The 19,991-nt window shown below is 43.2% G+C and overlaps 1 protein-coding gene and 1 pseudogene across 9 annotated transcripts in view; one reads left to right on the forward strand and one right to left on the reverse strand.

Annotated features, from left to right (window-relative positions):
• The window catches only part of TRPM6 (transient receptor potential cation channel subfamily M member 6), a 165,920-nt gene that overhangs the window by 17,806 nt on the left and 128,123 nt on the right, over positions 1-19,991 (forward strand). For 8 of the 9 annotated variants that reach the window (XR_006820706.1, XR_006820707.1, XM_046022196.1 and 5 more), the window contains exon 1: positions 3,132-3,602. The exons of the other annotated variant lie outside the window; for it this stretch is intronic. Coding sequence is in view for 6 of the 8 variants with exons in the window: in XM_046022196.1 (XP_045878152.1) it covers positions 3,585-3,602 (18 nt within the window). In the remaining 2 variants the exon portion in view is untranslated. Of the gene's footprint in view, positions 1-3,131; positions 3,603-19,991 lie in introns of those variants that run through there. 9 annotated transcript variants of the gene reach the window in all.
• Positions 16,047-16,196, reverse strand: LOC123953600 (annotated as a pseudogene).

Below are 19,991 nucleotides of genomic sequence, written 5' to 3' on the forward strand. Positions count from 1 at the left end.
ACACATATAAATCTTAAAAAAAATGAAATGATACTTGCTTTGACTAGTTGCTGTTCTCCCGTTCCCTACCTGTGTACCTTCAGATCGAAGTCATTCTTCTGAAAGCCACGGGTGCTGCATGGCCTACACACACCAGAGTTGACTTACGCCAAAGTTCACTGATGGCCATGTGCGTTATTAGCGATTCCTCTCCATTACAGAAAGTGCTACTACACGTATCCTTACTGACATATCTTTGTGTATTTCTGATGTACGAAGTCCTGGGATTGGCACTGTGACGAGAAAGGGCATGCCTTGAATATGGTATGTTAAAACACCTTCCAAAGGATATCGTTTTAAACTGTCACCAAAAGTATGTGAAAGTTCCAATACTTCTACCTTGCCAGCCGTCCCTGTTTTAATCTTTGCTTACATAACAGGAGGAATAATCCATTTTCATAGCAAATAGAGAACTGAATTGGAAGCAGATTCCCTTTAGAAGCACTGAATAGGAGAGAAATTTATTCAGTAAGCAGAAGAAAATAGATCGCTTCCTGTCAAAAGGAAATTTGGTTTGTAGCTGTTTGGGCACATAAATGCATGAAATTCAAACTCAACCCCTTGGGTTGAATAGGGAAGTCTAAAACCAGAAAAAGTTACACCGGAAGGGACTGGGAGGGCTGAATGGTATCCCTCATTGCTGGTGCTACACCCTCATTGGACTTCTTCAGTAAATTACCCAGACCTTTAAACTTTCCCCACTGTGGAACCCACTCTAGCTTACCATATTTGCCACCACCCCCTTCAGAATACCAGGCATTTGTTCTGTTTCCTTTATGCCTCAGAAAGGAAAGGGGTGACCACCCAGGGTGAGGACCACAAACCAAAGATGATAACACGCCCTGATGCCCTGGGGTCAGAGTTTCCCGGTGGGGCTCTTTCTTCTTCTTGGTGCAAAGGAACAGAGCTTTTTTTTTTTTTTTCTCATTTTCCCTGCTGCACTGTCCAGAGGGGATGGGAAGTATTACTGCACAAAAATCCCAACAACCCTCACTCCTGTCAAAAGAAACCCAATCAAAACCAAGTCCAAGCTGAAACAAATTTCTTCAAGAGAAGAATGCATATATTAGAAACTGCCTGTTAGTGGGCTCCAATTACTGGGACACGTTAAGATCTTGACACGTTAAAAAATGTTGTCATGCCCATTGTTCTCTGCTGAAAAATCAGCTGTTCTTTTCCATTTTGAAATCATTAGACTGACTTTAAAAGTTGGAACAGTATCTTAAAACCACATTGGGTCTGCAAACAAACGTTTACAATGCCCAGGATAAAAAGGGAGGTCCGAAAGAGAAGACGACACAGGATTTAAGAGTGGGAAGAGGAAGAAAGGGATAAGGGAGGGCAAGGAATGAGAAAATATAGCACTGTTTCTATTGACGAGGGTTACCAATGGCGCCCCAGGTACAGTTTCATTTTTGATTGTTCCTCCTCCTACAAACTCAAACTCCTTACAGACTGGACAATGTCTTATTCATCTTTGTTTTCCCAGCACCCAGCAGGATACCTGACAAACAGTCTGTGTTCAGGAAATATTTTTTGGCCTGAGTCAAGTCACACTAGATTACTAATGACCATTCTAAAGTATAAATTCTGGAGCTAGTTTTTGGGCATAAGTATGTTCGTGGCCATAAGACCTCTATTGATAAGAGCCTTTAAATCGATTGAGGCACCTGTGAAAGATGCACATTCCTGGGCCTCACCCAGAGATTCCAATACCAGTGGTCTGGGAGGGGTGGGTGGGGCCTTGGGAATCCGTGGTTTTAACAGATTCCTCAGGTGCTGCTGATAACAGCTTGGGAACCTGGGGAGGCTTGTTGACGAGCACAGCAGATGCCATAAGCCCTGGGATGGCTGTGGTGTATCCTGGAATGGCCCCGGTAGTTTGGACTTTGTGCCTTGCAGCTTGATCAGAAAAGAGCATGTGATCATAGTAACATGTACATTTCCTAAAGACATTAAGCTAGAAGTTAGTGATCCCAGTGCACCAAGATCTTAAGAATCTTGGGTCTTAAATGTCCAGTGTTCGTAGTGGGTCTGCAGATTTCTGAGAGCTCCCAGTGTCTAGCACTGTGAGAGACCTAACAGGCCGGAGGGGCTTTTGAACTTGTTAATGGCCTATTGATCATTACCACTTTGAAGGAGATGGGTCGAGGAAAGAGTGAATGCGTTAATAGGAAAACAAAATGTTATGGCACATAGGAGATGTTCAAGTTTTCTAAAAAATGTTGGTTAAAACCACGCTGAGAAATGGGGGGGGGGAACCTGTTAACCATGTCTGCAAATGTGAGCTCACTGGGCAGAAACTCAGAATGGAGTAAAAGGGTAGATACCCCGAATCCGAAGCCAATCATCAGGGATGAAGGGCAAGCATTGTTAATTACAGCACTCGTTAATTACAACTAGTATGGTAATTACAAGTGAGCATCTCCTGCCAACATACCAGATCCACCCAGAGTCACCGACCCAACCTAAATCAAGGCTGCCAGGTAGAAGAACGCACTGAAAACAACAAATCGGGAAAGCAGTTGGATGGTAGTTTATGGATTCCTTTTGTTCAGTGGAACCTCTGAGGAAGGTGGGCTTATTCGCTGTCATTCCCACCGCATCGATAAGTAAACTCAGGCACTGAGGGGGTCCCTTGACATACCCAGGAACTTCTAGATAGTACAAGTGGGGCTGTAAGGCTAAGTCTTTCATGTCCTCGCCCACTATGGGGACTCGACAGGAACAATATAATACCACAGATATGTCTGTTACTGAACATTCTTTTTGGCCCTCACTTTGATTTAGGTCAGGTTAGAAATACACCTCCTTCCTACACAAGAGGTAAATGAGGCGAAAGCGTATCTTGACAATTCCATGGGCCGTAAAAGGCAGCGTGTGGAGGTGGAGCCCAGATCAGACTCCACAAGTCAGAAGCTCAGATGAGGCTTTGCTAGCGGGCCTGCACGTCCAGGATGAAAGCCCGACCAGCTGTGGGGCGCTTACAGGTGGGCAGGGCGGCCCGGGGCCGGCGGGGCAAAAGGGCTTTAGGCCATTTACCTGATCTGCACCCAGGGCCCTAGGCGGCTGTGGGTGGGGCCAGTCGCGCACGTACCTAAGTGGGATCTAGAATAGCTAGGACTTACGAAACGCCTGACTTCCCGTCCTCAGGTCCCCACCTGAAGCTGATTATCATCTCCGAGGTTTCGGCTAACGCAGGGCACCCACTAAAGGGCAGGTCCCGCAGTCCCCGTTCCGGGAGCTGGAATGGGGCCAGCGCGGAGGTGGTGTCACAGCGGAAACCTAACGGGGACCGGGGCTCAGCTTGGCGCGGTGGGGACAGGTCTCTGGAGAGGAGGTAGCTCTCCGGTTCCGCTCGGGGCCGGCGGCGGAGACCGGACGTGGCGTGAGCCGGCCGCAGGGAGGAGAAAAGGCGCAGCCCGGAGCGGCAGGGGCCCGTCTGGCCGGAGGGGAGCGGAGCGAGCCGGGCGCGGCGGCTCCCCGGAGGCCGCGGGAGAAGCGTTCAGCCGGCGGTGTGCGCCCGGCGCCGGAGTCCCGGAGAGATGAGAGTGCTGGTCAAGGTAAACCCCGGCCCCCCACCGGCCGCTCCTCCCTCGCCTCGCGCCGCCGGGGCTCGAGCCTCGGGACTCGCAGCCTCGGAAGCCGCGGACGGGCTCCCCTCCACTCGTGGCCCGGAGCGCGACTGGAAGTTCTGGGGGCTTGGAGAGGGAGGGCGCCCCGGGACGCTGGGGACTGGGGAAAGGAGCGGAGACCCTGGTCATGGCTTTGTCTCACAAGGCAAGCGAACCTCACCCGGGCTATCACTTAGCTGCTCTGGAGGGGCACGCACTGTGTGTGAATGCAGGACGCTCGTGGGGCGCACTGCGTTTCCCGTGCTTCAGCACAGACTGGTTACGAGTACGGTCTTCGGAGCCAGAGCACCTGACCGAGCCTACCCGCTCCACCACCGACTGTGATCCTGAGCAAGTTACTTAATCGGTGTAATTCTTCCTCATCTGGAAAGCAGGATAATATTTATAATTTGAAGATTAAATCAGGTGCTGTATGTGCCGGGCACTTAGAAAATGATGCCTAACATACTTAGCGGGGTGCGAAAGTTTGTCACGGTTAACACCGCATCTTGGCAATAACCCTATGAGGTCTGTCATCGCCCCTCCCATCCGCCCACCCCACCGGTTTCCAGGTGAGGAAAATGAAGCTGAAGGAGGAAAATAAAGAAGCAAACCCAGGGCAGTGCTTTAAAACACTAAGAATGTGAGTATTCTGTCCGCACATAGGATTTTGATGATTTGTTCCTAGGGAGAAGGAGGGTCACCCCTAACTGCCAAAGTGGGAGCTGAATTTTTTAGTTTCTTTCCCCTGTGTATGAATTTTGATGTGAATTTTTCATCCGCTTTGGATTCTACCACCGCTGGTAAAGCATTAAATATTCTGATTAGACTGACACCTGGGTTTGACTGAAGAGTCTGGACGTTTCCTATCTCCCTACCCCAACCAGCCCCTATCCTCTAGGGATTATAAATCATTCACGATGGGACTCAGCAGGAGCCTCCTTTTGGGGGCCAAAATTAGGGACTAGTTCTCTGGTATTAAACTTGCCTTGATAGACAAGGGTATGAATAGCGCTTTGAGTTGATTGTACCCTGGAGGAGAAGGAAAAGCCCCATACAGCACACTGGTGATTCGCCACAAATTTGGGTCTTATCGTGACTATTTGCAATTTTCTATCATGGCTCATGTTTTTGGCAGGACATCTATGCCAAAACTCTCAAGGACCTGAAATATGTCACTGGACTTTTTGATCATGGGCGTTGAGGGTAGGCTGAAGAGCCAGTCTGAGAGTGACTTTCATTACACTTGAGTAGACGCATCCAGTGTTGGAGCTCCCCAATGTCCGTGCTCCCTGTATCTGTTATTTCTTCGTGTCCCATCAGAAATCTACATGGCAACTATTTCCTATTTTAAAAAATCATGTTAGGTAAGATATTCCAAAGTGGGTCTCAGTTGTGGGGTTTTTTTTTTTTATTGTTGTTGTTTTTTGTTTTTTACTTCTTAGTTTTTTTGAAGTTGTATATATGCATAGTTCAGAGTGAAATAATTCCATAAAAGCTGTTACTAAAAACAGCAGAACCCTCCATCATTTCCTGCTTTTCTGAAACCGCAATCATGTTCATCTCTTTTAGCTTGTTGATACTTGTTCATGCCTCTAGATAATACTTGTGTGACTCCTTCTTGATTTTTCAGGTGTAGTCATTGGAATACTTTCCAGATGGAATATAAGGATTTAGATTTCTTTTGTATTCCTGCATCTACCATTCACGTGGTCCTTCCTGTTCCTAACATCTGCAGAATACAGTTGTCCATAATTTTTAGTTAGGTCAATATTTAGTCCAGTCAACATTACTATGTCTTACACACACAGTATTAAAAGCTGAGTTAGGTAGTATATGATTACTCCCCCTTTCTAACTTTAGATTTCCCCCAGAGTGGTCTTTGTGTGTTTCCAGAATTTTCTGTGGCGTTTGCACTGATAGAACTAACAAGTTCTTTGCCAGTTGCCTATATCATGTTCTCTCAACATGATCTCGTGTAATACCTGTTTTAACCAGTTTTATCTTGAATACAGCTTTCTGATTTGCTTTGCCTGTCCAGACCTTTCCAGTCTTGATGTTGGATGCACGGATGCGGATTCCCTTTTCTTCTGTTATGCTGGTTCCTGTTTCTTATATCCCATGTCCTTGTGATTTTTTTTTTTTCCCCATCATTTTGCTGGAGCACTTTTTCCAGTAGCTCTCTGAAAAAGAGTGCGTGCCAGGTACATTGAATTGGTGTATTACTATGACAAATTATCCTCTCAGACTTTTTTCCTTTAAAATTCTGCTAATAACGCAAAAATAATTTCTTGTGGTAAATCTTTGAACTGTTAATAGAAATTCAAACAAAGTTCTCTTTCTATCTTTCATCCTTATATTTCTCTCCAATCCAGAGGTATTCAAACTGTTGGATTTGAAGCATTCAATCACTCTTTGGATTCATTCAGTCATAAATATCATCCAGATATTTATGAATTTATAAGTGCCAACTTCGTGCTAAGACCTATTCCAGAACTTGGGAATATACAGCGAACAAAACTTCTTTTTGAGCTGGAGGGGAATGGTGTGCTGCTTCTCCATGCTGGACCTGAGCTTTACCGCTGCTTTAGTTAGCTGCTTTTTCTTCTCTTGGAATACCAATGTCACACAATCCAGGGTCTCTCTGTCTGTCTCTCTTTTCCTTTCTTGGTATAAAATCATGACCGTTACAAATTGAACTGCATAGCTGTGTGTCACTAGAACAACACCATCACAGAAATAGATTTTCTGAATGGATAAACACAATGTGGTGTGTTTACACGCGCGCACACACACCCGCACGCACAGTGGAATACTTAGCTTTAAAGAGGAAAAATTCTGACACGTGATACAACGTGGATGAACCTTGAAGATGTTATGCAAAGTAAAACAGGCACTCATCAAAAGGTATATAAAGTAGTCCAATTCATAGAAAGAAAAAGTAGAATGAAGGTCATCAGAGGCTGGGAGAGAGGGAAAATGAGGTGCTATTTAATGGGTGTAGAGTTTCATTGTGGCAGGATCAAAAGTTTTGGAGATTGGTTGCACAAATATGTGAATATACTTAACAATACTAACCTGGACACTTAAAAATAGTTAAGATGGGGGGCACCTGGGTGGCTCAGTCAGTTAAGCCTCTACATTTGGCTCTGGTCACAATCCTGGGGTCCCAGGATCAAGTCCCGCTTAGGAATCCCTGCTTAGAGGGGAGTCTGCTTCTCCCTCTGCCTGCTGCTCCCCCTGGCTTGTGTTCTCTCTCTGACAAATAAATAAAATCTTAAAAAAATAGTGAAGAAGGCAAATTCTATATTATATGCATTTTATCACAATTAAATGAAAACAAACAAAACCCCAGAAGTTTTCTCCAAACTCCGTAATGGGATGCGTCCTGTAACTTGATGAGGGGGATTGAATCTGCTTGCGGCTGGGTTCAGCTACTGCCCGGAGTCCGTGGTTTCTAGGGTATGTGGAGTGTGTAGCAATGGATTGCCCTGGAACTTTCTTTGGATGCACTTAGCACCAGAACGTTTGGCAGGTCACCTTGTTGGGGTGGACTAATGCTGCTTTCTCTTTCTTCCATGGGGTTTCCGTATCTCTGGGGAAGAGGCCCTCAGTTATTTACAGTGCTGATAAACTCGGAGACCGTTGGAGTGCTATGACCAGTTATGCAACGGGGAGCAGCGAGAAGTGGTAGTTTTGTTTGGCTTAGGGGTTACATTCTTTTTCTGAGCTTTCAGAAAAACCAAGAGGTTTTCTTGGTAGCACTGGCAGGTGCCTTCCCCGCACTTTCACTGTCTGTGTTTGCTCTACAGCCCTCTGTGGAGTGACCCTGTGCCCTGGTTCTTCAGATGTCCAGGCCTGGATAACCACCAGGTATCCCAGGATTGCAGTGGTGCTGTGTGTCTTGGCTGCAGAGATCAGCCTGGTGGATTTGGCTGTGCTCTGTTCTACCTCTCTGTAAACTATGTATGGCCGTCACACGGAATTTTCTTCCAGGGACACCTGGGTGTCTCAGTCTGTTAAGCGTCCTGCTCTTGGTTTTGGCTCAGGTCATGATCTCCAGGTTGAGAGATGAAGCTCTGCTTGGGATTCTCATTCTCCCTCTCCCTTCCCATTTCCCCCCCACCCCCTAGAAAAAGAATTTTTTTCCTGGAAAACTCAGAGCCCAGTGGGATGAATGACTATGGGCAACGGAAGTTCTCTGTTCACTCTGCTGATTGTGGATTCAGAGTTTCTTATAATAGTCATTTTTGACATGAGCAAACCACGTGGTCCAGGGGTGGAAACGTCCCTGTCTGAGACTTCTGCTTCTGGGTAGGTGTGTGGGGTGAACTTGGAGAAAATACCCTTTCTTGGTATTTTATTCCCCTGCCATGTGTGCAAGATCAACATCCTTTTTCTCTTTCCTAGTACTGGAATGTGTTGGGATATGGGCCAGGAGGGCCTCCTTAAATTGCCCATACCAGGTAAAAGGTCAGGGCTAGGCAAAAGTTTCCTTGTGATTAGATCATAGAGCCTGATGAGAACACACCATTTTGGAATGTCTGGCATGCTCTTTATCACTGATTTTCCTTACTTGTAATCAAAAAAAGGGGCAGAATGTGATAATTAAGTCTCTAGAAGCATCAGCAGCAAGGTGAGAAGAGTAATAAAAGGAATAGTTGGAAAAGGGTAGTTTTACTGCTGGCTACATGCCCTTTTGCCTTTGGGAAGCTACCTCAGTTTCCTTAACTATAAAGCAAATAGCCACCTTTCACTGGCCATCACCTTCTAAGAGCTCCTAATATGTTTCGAGGCAGAAATTCCTTTGAAAATCCAATGAAAGTGATAGATCCAGGAGCTCAAAAACTCAAACTCAAAAATCAGGCCTGGGGACGCCGGGGTGCCTCAGTTGGTTAAGTGGCTGCCTTCGGCTCAGGTCATGATCCCAGCGTCCTGGGATCGAGTCCCACGTCGGGCTCCTTGCTCGACGGGGAGCCTGCTTTGCCCTCTGACTCTGCCTGCTACTCTGTCTGCCTGTGCTCTCTCTCTCTCTCTCTCTCTGACTAATAAATAAATAAAATCTTAAAAAAAAAATTAAAAAACAAACAAAAACAAACAAACAAAAAACAGGCCTGCTGCAGACTCAGGTTGTTATAAGCCCCGACTAAACATGGCGGCCCACAGTTGGCCCCAGCTGGCTATTGCCAAGTTGAAATGCAAGCCAAGTACTGCCAGATTCTGTGCCCCCCTTCCTTTTTATAGAAAATGCAGATAAAAGATTATTTCTTGAATGTGAAACCTCTTGGTTTTTTACATTTCAGTGGTTGCTTCAGAAGATTTTTAAAAGAACTTTATTGGTTGAATGCAACACATTTGTGGTCTAATTTCTTTCTGCCGGTGGGCCATTACTTACTTAAATACAGTAGTCCCTTCTTGTCTTTGGTTGTTTTCTGCAGTTTTAGTCAACCACAGTGTGGAAGCAGATGATCCTCCTTCCAGCAAATCATCATGAAGTTGAGTGGTCTCACGCTACATTACCGTGCCGTCTTCATTCAGCTCATCAGCTCACTTCATCTCCTCACATAGGCATTCTAGCATCCCACATCGTCCTGGTCGTAAGGATGAGTATAATACAATAAGATTTTGAGGGAGAGAGACCACATTTACATACCTTATTGTAATTATTTATTATTAGTTATTGTGCCTTATGTATTTATTTCTAAAAGCTCTTATTTATTTGGCAGAGAGCACTAGTAAGCAGAGAGGCAGGCAGAGGGTGAGGGAGAAGCAGGCTCCCCTCTGAGCAGGGAGTCCCATGACAGAACCCTGGGATCATGACCTGAGCCACGCAGGTGCCCCATGCTTAATTTACAAATTAAACTTTATTATAAGTGTGTGTGTCCAGGAAAAAAATATAGCATACATTGAATGCTATATTTTATAGAATTGAATACTATCTGCTCTTTCCAGCATCCACTGGGAGTCTTGGAATGTATCCCCCATGGATTAGGGGGACGATTGTGGTTTTCTGTGATGGGTCAGTCTTTTTCTTTGCCTGTGCTTCTCCCCACTTAAAAATTTTTGAGATATAATTCAGATATCCCATAATCCACCTATTTATTTATTTATTTATTTACTTACTTACTTATTTTTAGGTAGTCTTCACACCCAGTGTGGGTCTTGAACTCACGACCCTGAGATAAGGAGTCACATGCTCTACCAACTGAGCCATCCAGGCACCCCTAATTCACCTAGTTAAAGTATACAATTTAGTGGCTTTTAGTATATTCACAGAATCATCCATCTATCACTACAGTCCATTTTATAACATCTGTCATCTGTAAAAGAAGCCCCGCACCCCTTAGCTGTCAACTCTTTGTCCGTCTATCCCCACCAGCCCTAGGCAACCACTGATCTACCTTCTGCCACTACAGATCTGTCTCTTCCGGGCATCGTATATAGATGGCCACCTACAAGAAGTTTTCCTTTTTATCTGTTTCTTTCATTTATCTTAAAGTTTTCAGAGTTCATGCATGTAGGATGTTTTTTTGTATTGCTACATAATATTCCATATCACATCTTCTTTGTCCGTTACTTGATGGACATTTGGGTTGTTTGTGATCTTTGGCTATTATGAATAATGTGCTGTGGACATTTGTGTACGGGGTTTTGTATGGACATACACTTTCATTTCTCTTAGGTAGGTACCCAGAAGTGGAGTTAGTAATTCTATGTTTAGCCTTTTGAGGAACTGCCAAACTGTTTTCCAGAGAGATTGTGCATGAACAGTGTATACGATAGTTTCAGATTCTTCCCATCCCTTATATGATCTTACGAGTGGGTGTGAAGAGGTGTCTCATTGTGGTTTAGATTTGCATTTCCCTCATGAGTAATGATGTCGAGGATATTCACGTGTTTATTGGCCATTTGTCTGTCTTCTTTGGCAAACTGTTGGTTCACATCCTTAGTGTGGCCCTTATGTTTGACCCAGCTCTTGAGATTTTCTCCTGAGAAACACACATTTCACATCACACAAGAGGGGATATGTTCTTTTTCTTATTTTCACTTTAATTTAATTAACAAAAGGGAATATGCCCTAAGACCCGCCCCCCCCAACAAATACCTGAAACTGTGGGTAGTATCAAACCCAAGACCTATGTACTGTTTTTTCCTATATGTACACACCTATGGTGTGTACACACTACAGTAAGATAGTAAGGAGATGACTGTCCGTAGCAAATAATAAACAATTATAAGAATATACTGTAATAAAAGTTATGTGAATGTGGTCTCTTGCAAAATATCTTCTCTTACTGGCCTCACCCTTCCTGTGATGATGTGAGATGAGGTGAGATGAAGGATATCGGCATTGTGACGTAGCATCAGGCTATTGCTGATCTTTTGATGATTTGTTACACTGGGGTTGTAATGGTGACAGCGGGTCACTGAAATCGTGGACAAAGGGGGACTGCTATACACAGTTTTCAGGGGTTCATGACCCTCTTGATATTTCTCTGAGTCTGAGGATGCTCACAGAAAACCTGCTGTATAGCAGGGATTTTTGTGGGCATTTCACATGCTTGGTCTTATTCATATTATCTACAAGGGACCTCATGGGATTCATGTGAGGATCAAGTGTTCAGGAAAGTGATATGTAAACCATAAAACAGTGTACAGCTTCAGGGGTTGCTGTAGGTGCTAGCTCTGTAGGTAAGTGATCATGAACTGAAACTGGTAAGGGCATGGACGGAGTCGGGCGGCCATGTTTGAATCCTAATGTCGCTTTTATGAGCCATTGTGTTTTGGGGAAGTTCAACTTCTCCGAGTCTGTTTTCATTTGTAAAATGGAGTTAGTAACTGACCTACTTCCCATGTCTTCTTGGGCAGTTAACATAATAAAGTACTTCGTGTTGTGCAGGTGGGTACACAGAAAGTGTTGTGTATGTGGTTACCATGCTGCCTTGGACTGTTTGTGTCTCCCAAAATGTGTATGTTGAAGCCCGGATCTGTGCCGTGGTATTTGGAATTGGAGCCTTTGAGAGGTAATTAGGTCTTGAGGGGGGAGCCCTCACGACAGGGATGGATGCCCTTATAAGAAGACACAATGGAGCGATGATCTCTGTCTGTTGTGTGAAAATACAGTGAGAAGGCAACCACTGCAAACCATGAAGAAGGCTCACACCAGAACTTGACCGTCTGGGTGCCCTGATTTGGGCGTTCTGTTCTTCAGAACTGTAAGAAATAAACATCTGTAGTATAAAGCACCAGTGTATGGTATTCTGTGATTTATAGTAGCCCAAACTGATGAAGCTAGCTGCTATTAATACTATCTTGCAGAATGAAGTAGGCATATCGTAGTGGAGCAGGTTGATCTTTGAACATGGAAATATCTATCTTCTTTCTGGAAAAAATAGGTGAACTCCATGGATCTTTAAAAGAACCAAGATATGATTTTGTAAATCATATCTTAGAATCTTAGGAAAGAGAATTTTACTCCCCTAAGAATGTAAGCCCATAGTGTACTTCATAGATCCTTGGCTTGGCTCATGTAATGCTCTCCAAATTTGTCACTACTGTTAGTGTGTGCTTAGAAGTGATGTAAAAAAAAAAAACACAAAAAACCACATCCCGCCCACTTCTTCCCCCGTGATCTTTGTCCTTACCTGGCCTAGAGGAACTCAGGATTCCAGGCAATTTTGCTCTGTGACAGAAAGGTCAAGCAAGTAGACATCGTTGTATTAAAATAGGCATGTCCAGATCTTAAAATTTAAGCTTTCTTAAAATTTGTTAGTCTTTAGGCCAGCAAACTAGGAGAGAGTGGTGAATTGGCCTAAGATTTTGTAGAGTGGATCTTTGTTCTTGAATGTAATAAAGAGGTAAACCATTTAGGCTCTTATTTTGGTCTCTTGAGCTTATAGCCACTGCCCTTCAGAGGGAAACCACTCTTGAAAAGCAACTCTTAGAGTAGACAATATTCCGACAGAAATTGTATCTCGCTGGCTGGTATTTGGGTTCAGCAAATACGGAGTGTGATAGGTGATAGGTAAGCCCTCTGAGGTCCACTCTGTGGAGTCTATCTTGATGTCAGAGTCTATCTTCCAGTTTAGCTAAAGGGAGAAGCTCTGTAAGCTTCAGTCTACCAGAGAGTTCCTGACAGTTACTGGGATTCCAATGTCTTGGGAGTTTTGTTCTCAGACCTATAGAGTAAATGAGTGTGTGTGTGTGTGTTTGTGTGTGTGTGTGTGGCTTGGATTTTACTAAAGAAAACATTTTCATGACACTTGTTAAAGATGGTAAGGAAGGCTTTCTTCAAGAGGGTCTGCTGCAATGGGGGTTTTGCAGTGAGAGATGGGGCTCAACTCCGAGTACAACAAGTGGAGATGGATAGTGGGGGAGCGAGGTGGGGGTCAGTGAATGGAAAATTACAAGAGAAAAGATCAAAGCTGGAAGGATTCTTGCTAAACCAACTCAACAGGATTCTTGCTGAAGGTAGGCCAGGGTGATCAGATACCAAGGGTGGGGGATTTTCACTAACTGACCCAGCAGATTCTCGCTAAAACTGCATTAGCAGCGTCAACCACAAGGCCCAAGGATACGGCCTAGTCAGAAAAAGGACTCAACTCAGAAAGAGCCTGAACCAAGTTTGGTCAAGGAGAGAGTCTAGGTTGGTTTGAGACACGAGGTGGTTAAGGCAGACTTTTCCTCCTTATGTAATACAATCACGAAATACTGTGAGCATTTGAGGGACACAGTCTTAAAAGAGAAAAGCTGTTTTCTTTTGTTTAATCCCTCTCTTACGATTGCCTTTTTGGGTCATTTCAAGGTCTTTCCCTCATGGATATGATATATTTCTTCCCGTTTTACAATAGCAGAAGAAATATCCTAATGACTAAAATTCCGTGAAAAGGAAAAGCTGCTCTGTAGTTTGGCTCCTGGGTGACACAAAATGAGAAAGGCATGGCTGGTAGTTATCTTCCCTTTTCCTTCCTGAATTGCACTGAAAGAACAGTCAGTTTCTAAACAACATTGGAATTTTGAAAATCAAGTGTAATAGCCAGAAAGAGTTGGGAAACTTCATCCTAGCAAATGGCATTTCTCATCTGCCAGCCCCCATTATTAGTTCTCGGCATCCCACTGACAGACTCGTGATTCTCAACTTCCAGGACCACACCCATTTTATTAAAACATCATTTTTCTTACGGAATACTAGTGGAATTAGTTATTCTGGATGAGAATTCTTTTCTTCTGAAGAAAACAAAAACAAACCCGATTCGTAGGCTGCCTTAAATCTTTTAGCTTAAATGAAGATAAAAATCTTAAAGGTTTCTGTCCTTTAAATCAACTTAAACATCTCAAAGATTTTTTTTTTTAAGAAGTAAGCTGAAAATCTTGAAGATAAATATCTTAACATTGAGATATAAGAATTGGGGGGGGGGACATTCTGAACTGAGAGCTGGCAGAAATCTCTTGGAAAAGAGTGTGCCAAAATTGTACCCCGTGCAAACAAGTGTGTATACCCTCATAGATGATCATTGGTCAAATACATTTAGGGGACCAATGGATAATAATGGATTTCTTTCTTCTGGAGAGTACACTATTTGCATGTGTTTATAAAGCCACAAAACATTTTCTTTTCATCCCATGCAATACCTTTGTTCTCTAGGATATACTTAAACTCTGGTAAAGTGTTCGAATATGTACCCAGAACTCAGGCATTGGGGATACTATAATCAACAAGACAGTTCTCCATGTTCTGGGGCTTAGAGTGTAGTCAATCTAAATGGGTCAGGTTGTACAGTGCCTGGGGGCAAACACCGAAGGCTCAGGAGCACAGGGAAGGGGATCCTGATTCAGAGAGTTTCTGTGAAGGTTTTCATGTTGTCTCTCTTGATGGCAAAAGGGGAGGAGTGGAGAATGTCCTTAGGAGAGAACAGCGTGGAAGGAGCAGGAGGTGAATGCAGAGAATTCAAAGTTGTTTATTATATTTAGAATGTAGAGACTGAAGTAGGGAGAGGCAAGAGATGAGGGGAGAGAGGGAGCAGCTCAGATGTGGTGGGCAGTGGGCTATACACGTGGTGAAGGACTTTTAAACATTCCTCATGACCTTGGGAGAACCACTGAAAGGTTTTAGGTGAGAATGACATGTTTAGTATTTCACTTTAAGAAGGCTGTAGACTTGGGACGCCTGGGTTAGGCGTCTGCCTTTGGCTCAGGTCCTGATCCCAGGGTTCTGGGATCGAGTCGCATACGAGGCTGCCCCTGCTCTGTGGGGCGTCTTTTCCCTCTCTCTCTGTCTGCCACTCCCCCTGCTTGTACTCTTGCTTGCTTGCTCTCTCAGGCTCTCTCTCTGGCAAATAAATAGGTAAAATCTTAAAAACAAACAAACAAACAAACAAAAAACACACACAAAACACCCCCCTCCCCAAAACCACTATAGGCTTTACTGCAGAGAATGGATCAGAGAAGGGAATCTGGAGGCAGAAAGATGGAAGGGAGGCCATCTAGCCAAGAATTCATGGTGACTTTAGGGTCCTGGAGACATAAATGCAGGGGTGGGCAGATGCAAGAGATATTTAAGAAATAGATACTAAGAAATAGAATCAATAGGTCGTGATGGTTGACTGGGAAGTAAGGATGGGGAAGAATGAAACATGATGCTCTGGTTTCCCACTTGGACACCTCGGTATACGGTCGAGCACTTGGGGAAGGCAGGTGGGGGATAGGTTTGGGTGGGGGAAACAAGGGATACAGACGTGGACAGGTTACTCTGAAGTCGCACAATCCTTTGTTCCCTTTTAAACCTGGTGAGGTCTCTAAGATGGGTTTTATATATCCCGCCCCCAAACTGCATACCGTGAATGGATGGCCATAGTCACCAGGTGACAATACCCCCCTCCCCCGCCCCATACTCCTCCTCCTTCTGTTCTTTCTCTGCTATAACCCATGACTTCTCAAAGATGTGACTTCCAGAGATAACAATCAGCAAACCAGTACTCTCTTCACTGAAGTCCTTTGAAGTCTTCTAGTCCAGTTGTCTCGCTGCTATTCAAATTTTCACATATTTTCAAGGTTCTCTCAGAAATACTTTATAACTTCTGAACATTAAAGCCATTTTGGATGCTTGAGATTCTTGTTCCTTAGGCAAGTACGTTTTTTGGTATTTTATTTTATTTTACAGCTATTTTTAAATTGAAACAATCTGGTCACTTCAAATTTTTATTTGGAAGGAAGTTGAGTATTAATAAATACTGTATACAGTGTATCCTCAGTGTATACACAGAGTATATTCTCTAACGTTTTCTCTAGTTTCTCTAATATTCTCTACAGTGTAATCTCTAACATTTAAGAGTTGTTAGTAACTCAAACCTTTTGCTTATAAATTGGCACACCTTCAGTGGAGGGCAATGTGGCAGTATTTGAATTCACTCAGATATTTTACTGGTAGGTTTCTATCTGATAGATACACACGTATATGAAAGCTATGGTGTACAGATTTTCAATTAGCAATAATCGCGCCTCGGATAAACCTCATTGGCTACGATACTGCCACTGCGCAAAGCTTATGGTGTACAGATTTTAGCTAAATAAATTATGGGACTTCCATACAAAGGGATACTGGCCAGCCCCCCAAAGAATGAAGGAACTCTATGTGTACAAATACATAAGAATGTCCAAATTATTAGTGAAGAAAAAGCAAGGTGCAAAACAATATGTATAATATACCTCTATGTAAAAAATTAGTTTTTGGTATATGCTTATAAATGCATGGATTATCTTTAGAAGAACACATAACAAAGTGTAACGGGTTCCTTTGGGCAAGGGAAATGGGACGTCTGGAAGACAGGGGTAGGAGGAAGCGTTCATTTCTCCCTGTATCATCTACTAGACCTTGTCAATTTTATACCACTTCCAAAGTTATCTATTAAAAATGTTGCTGAGTCCTGGCTTACGTGTTCCACAAGTGATAGAGTGAAGGCTTACAATACAAGGACCAACACTACAGTAAATCTTGTGTATATATAGTAAATCTTGTTTGTTTTTTGCTATGTGGCAATTAGGCACACAGTTGTAAAAGGTTTACCTGAAGTGATTATAATGAATTCCTTTTAAAAATAAAAGTGCCTGTTTCTAGGTGCGTCTAAACGAATGCTCATGAGAATTTACAGCTGGACAGGAGGACTTTGTCTGACAACCTCTGGGAGGTCAATCACCCAGGGAGAAAAAGATTTCTCGAGTTTGCTGATGGAGATTTCTGACAGGCTGGCAAAGAAAGCACATTTACTGTATACCATGCCCCGGCAGTCCAACCGCCCAGTGATCTCCAGTTACATTTGCTCTGATACTTTACCCTGAATTCCTATTGGCTTAGTGTGGGTGTCTGCACACCCAGAGAGGAACACATTTTTAGGTTAGTGTATCGGTGACATCCTTGGAATATTGCGTGGCAGTTTGCTCTGAAGCCTGTCCAGTGGGATCCAACTGGTGTTCCCCGTCTGTCTTAACTTGGGTGGGTGCTCTGTTGAGAGAGTATCCCTGTGCTTTGTGATCCCGAGAACGTATGGTGTATAGCGTATTGTGCTGTTGTACCGTGAAGAGCTAGTAATGAAAAGGGAAAGTACGATTACACAGGCTTATCTCCTACCTCCCATCTGCTCCCTTGCTAAGAGGGGCAAAGGAGAATGCTGAGGTTGGCAGCCTTCAGGGTGACACGGGCTGACTTCTGATCCGTACGTACAGAATAGGGTCTTGGGCAAAATTAAAAGAAGGGAACGTTTGTCATCCTCTCCTTGCCTCTAACAGGAGAGGAAGCATTTTCTTCCAGGTTGAGCCTTCCTCCTCTGCTGTTCATACCTTTTTTTTTTTTCACCTAACCCCTACCCCCACCCCCGAAGTCTCTAAAGTCATTTCATTCTCTCTTGCATTTTCTCCCTTTCTCTCTTTATTGACTTCCTTCTTACCTCCAAACAAGGTCTAGGCCTTCTCAACATAAGATAAGGGTGTTCTTTCAGTTTTGCCTCTTAAATATCTGGCAGAAGAGCTCCAGAACTGGTGTTTGGTGGAACCTGCTCCTCCTCCATTAAGAGGTGGTGATTGTACCCGTCACACAGTCATGAATATTACTGTAGCCAAAGCACATAAAACGCTTAGCACAGCCTTTGGCATCTACAAAAGGCTTACACACTTGATGGGCTTTGCTTTATATTGTTGAGTTAGTGGCTTTTCTTAATATTGTATATTTCCCAATGGTATATTACACTAGCTGCCTCCTGCTTTCCAACCTATTTCCTTTTTTTTTAAAAAGTTTATTTTATGTTTTTATTTTTTTTTTTTTAAAGTAGGCTTCACACCCAGCGTGGAGCCCAGTGTGGGGCTTGAACTCATAACCCTGAGATCAAGAGACTGAATCAGACGCTTAAGCAACTGAGCCGCTCGTGTCCCCCTGCAACCTATTTCCTAAATCTCTCTCAAACTGCTCAGTGATCATGGCCAAAATTGCCATTCTTCTTTCTTTCTTTGATTTTATTTATTTGGCAGAGAGCGAGAACAAGCAGGGGGAATGAGAGAGAGAAGCAGGCTCCCTGCTCTTGGGGCTTGATCCCAGGACCCTGAGACCATGACCCTAGCCAAAGGCAGACACTCAACCGATTGAGCCACCCAGATGCCTCGCTCCTTATTTTCTTGTCTGTATTAAACTTCTTAGCTTTTCCTTGAAACATCCTACTTTCATAATCACATTTAAAAAAATTATTTAAGAGAAAAACTTGCTCTGTTCTCTACTTCAGGTATCATGTCACCATCCTGTTAGTAACTCTTTGTTCATTACCACATGTTTAGCTGTTTCCAAACGTTCTTGGCTCTTCGGTTTTCTCTGTTCTCTGCTCCCCAGTGACCTCATGGCTTTTACCAGAAGTGTTCTCTGAATTCTCCTTCAGGCTGAAATCTCTGCATTTCTAACCCCTGTGGCATTCTATCACCCCCTCCCAAAACCTTTGTCGTCTTTCAAGGACTTTCCTAAGTCTCTTGTCCTCCTTGAAGTCTTCCCAGACACCTGCATGCAAAGGGATTTCTGCTTCCAAAGAGCCCCACATACGTTTTTCTTCTTTGGTGTTGGTCTTTGGGACACAGTTTTACTGTTTTTTTTAGTATAATATATATCAACCAAAGTATTTTTGAATGAATGAATAAATGAATGAATTATGCTATTATTCTTAGAGATGCTGATATTTTAAAGGAAGAATGGATAAACAGATAAACTATTTGCTACCTATGGGTTCTGAAGGGCTGATCTTCCACTTACACTGCGGTGACATCTTTGGGATGGAGAATTTGGTGGGCATGAAAGTCAACCATAAGGTTAGAAATGAATACAGTTATCAAAATATCTTTCAAAAGTATCTCCATTGCTCATAAAGTATCATATGTGAAGATTGGATCTCTAATTGATCTATGTTGAAAAATAGAGATAAAAACTTTATGAATCTAAATTTTTTCATGAAAAGTATATATGTTAACTAATAGGTAGATTTATTACTGTTATTTAAAATGAACTAATGAGTAAATATCTTAAAAAGTCCCAGTTCTGGGGCGCCTGGGTGGCTCAGTGGATTAAGCTGCTGCCTTCGGCTCAGGTCATGATCTCAGGGTCCTGGGATCGAGCCCCGCATCGGGCTCTCTGCTCAGCGGGGAGCCTGCTTCCTCCTCTCTCTCTGCCTGCCTCTCTGCCTACCTGTGATCTCTGTCTGTCAAATAAATAAAAAAAATCTTCAAAAAAAAAAAAATTTAAAAAAAAGTCCCAGTTCTAAATTCTGGTACATAAATGTTGGTAGATATACTCCTAAAAATGAAAGCTTCTTGGAGGTCCTCGGTAATGAATATGAAGGGGTTCCAAGCTCCAAAAGTTTGAGAACTGATGCTCTTGGGAATTGTGTACTTCTGAACTTAAAATGGTATTGAAGTTGATCACACTTAGTTTTTTTTTTTCTTTCTTCTCATGTTTCTTTTACCTCTTACTTACTCCTTTAGCAAAAATTTTAAATTCGTCCAAGTTAAATGTGTGGTATGTGTCTCTACTGAACTTCAGGAAGTGAAATCCTATTGCAATGTTCTTTCTGCTGTGCTCCACATATATAAACCTTACTATGGATGATCTAAATAAAATTGCCTTTAGTCTGTAATTCCAAATAAATGTGTTCATGTCCCATAGTATGGCGGGTTTCCTAAAAGTCAATTATTTAAGAGGATAGCTTCACTAATAACAACCCTTGTAAGAGTATAGCTTTACCCCAAGAAAAGGCTTTTTAGACTATGTAGCTCATTCAGATGAAGTTCTAATCAAGTTTTAGATAACTGAACAGG

The sequence above is a fragment of the Meles meles genome, chromosome 11 (assembly GCF_922984935.1).
Source record: "Meles meles chromosome 11, mMelMel3.1 paternal haplotype, whole genome shotgun sequence".
In the NCBI taxonomy this organism is placed as follows: Eukaryota; Metazoa; Chordata; class Mammalia; order Carnivora; family Mustelidae; genus Meles; species Meles meles.